This window comes from Lactuca serriola, chromosome 1, assembly GCF_051521515.1.
Source record: "Lactuca serriola cultivar US96UC23 chromosome 1, Lser_US96UC23_V15, whole genome shotgun sequence".
Classification (NCBI taxonomy): domain Eukaryota; kingdom Viridiplantae; phylum Streptophyta; class Magnoliopsida; order Asterales; family Asteraceae; genus Lactuca; species Lactuca serriola.
The window spans coordinates 140945266-140948697 of NC_136408.1; the positions used below are offsets into that span (position 1 = coordinate 140945266).

Genomic DNA, 3432 nt, shown 5'->3' on the forward strand with positions numbered 1-3432 from the left:
AAATCATGAGTAATATAAATAATAAAGGTTGTGTGTTTAATAATTAAGTATTAAAAATTTAAATAAGGTGTGTGTATTTGATAAGAGAATGTATTAATTTTTCTTTTGAAATCCCTTGTGTTTGCTCCGTAAACGAGCTCGAACTCAAGGTACTCGTTCAGGTTTTTGTTTAATTTGTTTGCCGTTTAAAAAAAAAAGATTGTTTATATAACTATTTTAGTAAATAATATTTTGATGGTGAACAAATTCATCGCTTAATTTCATCGAAAATTTCTTTGGCAAATATCAAATTAACGACCGATCCGAATAACATCCCTATATCCGTGAAGGTCAGTCAACATCATAATTACATATACGAAAGAAAAATCTATTTTCTGTAAATATGCACCGACACATTGGATAAGTTTATCAAGTGCCTCAAAGGCTAATGTTTTTGACAAATTATGGATGAACATATCATGCTTTAAATGCGGAGAATGCTATTACGGAGTTGTGTCCACCAATACCAAACGAACTTGAAATTGCTGCATGCATGAGCATAACAAAAGCGATTAAATAAGTTAACTTTATTAAACATGACATCTGAACCATGGACAAAGAGAAACCAACTCACCAACATTGATTTCATGCTGTTGCTTTTCATTTGCAACTGTGTCGAATTCAACTGCAGGTTCTGGGTTCTACAGTTGCGATGAGGACGTTAAGATCGAACTCAAATGATAAAACGCAAACAAATATGAATGTAAGTAGCACATACAAATTGATTAATAGTGGGATGCAACCATCCTGTTTTAATAGCTTTAATTGTCGCAATTGCTTCCAGACCTCCAGCTGCTCCCATACAGTGCCCAATCATACTCTGAATAAAAATACAAAATAAGATAACGTCATTATCGAGCTGACACTAAGGAGACAAAGTTGACGATGGACGTTCTCAGTTCTCACCTTAGTAGCGTTCATTTTGATCTCTTCCTTGCTTTTAAACACCTTCTTGAGAGCATTAACCTCTGCCAGATCTCCTACCACTGTTGAAGTTGCATGTGCATTGATGTAATTTACCTACAAACAAGATTTAGCTCGACAAGATAATGTATGAAGCTCTTTTAATTTTCAACATTCTTAACATAAAACTGAAGTACCTCCTCTACAGATACACCAGCATCCACAAGGCAGCTTCGAATGCAAGATGAAACACAGAGCCCATCATATCTCGGATTAGTTATATTATAAGCGTCACAATTAACCGCACCTCCTAAGTATTCCGCAAGTATCGGAGCATCCCTTTTCATTGCATGCTCTAAACTCTCCATTACCTACAAACAAAGGAGATCAACGTTCACATGTAACCAACAAGATGGACTAAAAAGATAGAAGTGTATCTAATGAAAAGATGAGTGCTAATTAAAGTTACCAAAACACCAGCACCTTCGCTCAAAACGAACCCATCTCTGTCTTTGTCCCACGGTCTACAAGCAGTCTGGGGATCATCGTTTCTTTGAGACAACGCTCGACAAGCAACAAAACCCCCCAATTCCACAGGAATAATGGGAGCATCGACCCCACCAGCAATCATCAAATCAGCCTTCCCTTCACGGATATGATTAGCAGCAGCACAGAAGCAAAAGTTGGATGTCGCACAAGCAGCTGAGATGGAGTAGTTCGGTCCCATAAAGCCAAGATCTTTAGCAAGTAACGCAGGACCCATGTTTGATATGCAATAAGGTATGAAAAAAGGTGTAATCTTCTTATAACCTCTCTCCATCAGAGAGTCGACGTTATCAGAAAAGATCGTAACACCTCCCAATGCTGATCCTACAACCACACCAGCCCGATCCTTCTCGATCTGCACACCATCAAAGTTTACTGTAACAAAATGTATCAAATGTTTAGAAACATGAAAAATGGAAGAAATTACAAACTTTGTAGAGTTCTTGGTTTCCAAGACCAGCATCTTCAAGAGCTTTTTTCCCCGCAACAATACAATACCTTTGACAATCATCAAGTCGATTGTCACTTTTGGCGTCTATATAACCTTTTGAGTTGAATCCACGAATTTGGCCACCAAACCTTGTTGGGAATGATGAAGCATCAAATTTGTCTATTAAACTGATTCCACTCTCACCCGCTAGGAGGCTATCGTAGAACGTGCCGACGTCACTCCCAAAGACGGAGACGAGACCCATACCCGTTACAACAATCCGTTTTTTGGCATCTTTCTCCCGTTTCAGTGCGATGGCTGAAGGGTGGGAGGCTAGTAACTGGCGACGTGTGGCACGGATTCGTGCTTGTGATTTCATAATTATCTGTGAAGAGCTTTTGAAGATTGTGGTCGCCGAGGGAACTGCTGTTGGTAACAGCAGAATAGCTTGAGCTTCCATTATTGGGTGCCAGTCTAACCTTATTTTCTTTTACACATCGATCTATACTTCCCTGCTCCACACACCAGTCTAATCTTTGATGATCTTATAGATGATTATTTTCAATGATACTCATATTTTCATTGTTTTTTTTTTCAATACATTTTTATTCCCAAGGCCTTTTTTTATATTATTTTTCAGTTTCAAACTTTACTTTTTTTCATGTTATGTTAAAACGTGGCTAGCATTTAGTATGTAAAACACAATTTAATAATGTTGGTATGTTTTACAATATCTTTTTAATTTTGATATTAATTACGAGGCAATTAAATAATATGTATTTGCTTTCTAGATCCAAATTTCTATTCAGCTATATGTTAAGTTAGTGCATTCCTTTTACTATTTTTTTTTGAGTCTCTAAAATATGTAAAAAAAATTCGGTGGGGGTGTGGAATAATCATTTTCTCATTATTTGTGAGCTAGAAAAGATAAGTAAACGGCTTTCATCAAAGATCATAACATCTTGGATGGACCCCTTTGATGAACTCATCTCTTGGATTCGAAAAAGAAAAGCTAAAGCATTCATGTTCAAGGTTGACTTCGAAAAAACATTTGATTGCCTTAACTGGGGATATCTCAACTCAATCATGACACAGATGAATTTCGAGCAAAAATGGATTAATTGGATCATGGGGTGTCTCTCCTCAGCTCGAGCCTCGGTAATAATCAACGGTGCGGCATCCAAGGAATTTCCACTAAAGAGGGGAGTGCGGCAAGGAGACTCTCTATCCCCTTTTTTATTCATTTTAGTTGCGGAAGGTCTTAGCATTGCCATTGAAGAGGCCAAAGAGAAAAGTATATTCCAGGGTATCCAACTGCCAAACAATGGTCCCAGCCTATCGCATCTTCAATATGCAGACGATGCCATATTCCTTGGTTCTTGGTTAATGCCAAACGCCCAAAAATTTTCAGAATTCTACGTACGTTGTTTTGAATTGGCCTCAGGGCTGAAAGTTAATATGGCTAAAAGCAAGATTTTCGGGTTGGGAGTTAGTAATGTTTTGATTGAATGGCT

The 3432-nt window shown here is 37.6% G+C and overlaps 1 protein-coding gene across 1 annotated transcript; it reads right to left on the bottom strand.

Moving 5' to 3' along the window:
• Window positions 1-246: 246 nt before the first annotated feature.
• Window positions 247-2496, bottom strand: LOC145099448 (3-oxoacyl-[acyl-carrier-protein] synthase I, chloroplastic-like). Its single transcript, XM_079037025.1, has 7 exons — window positions 1920-2496; window positions 1412-1843; window positions 1140-1313; window positions 946-1059; window positions 758-859; window positions 614-680; window positions 247-524 (listed from the first exon to the last, which is right to left on the bottom strand). The coding sequence occupies exons 1-7, from the start codon at window positions 2376-2378 to the stop codon at window positions 457-459; spliced, it is 1416 nt and encodes a 471-aa protein (XP_078893151.1). The 5' UTR covers window positions 2379-2496; the 3' UTR covers window positions 247-456.
• Window positions 2497-3432: the final 936 nt, after the last annotated feature.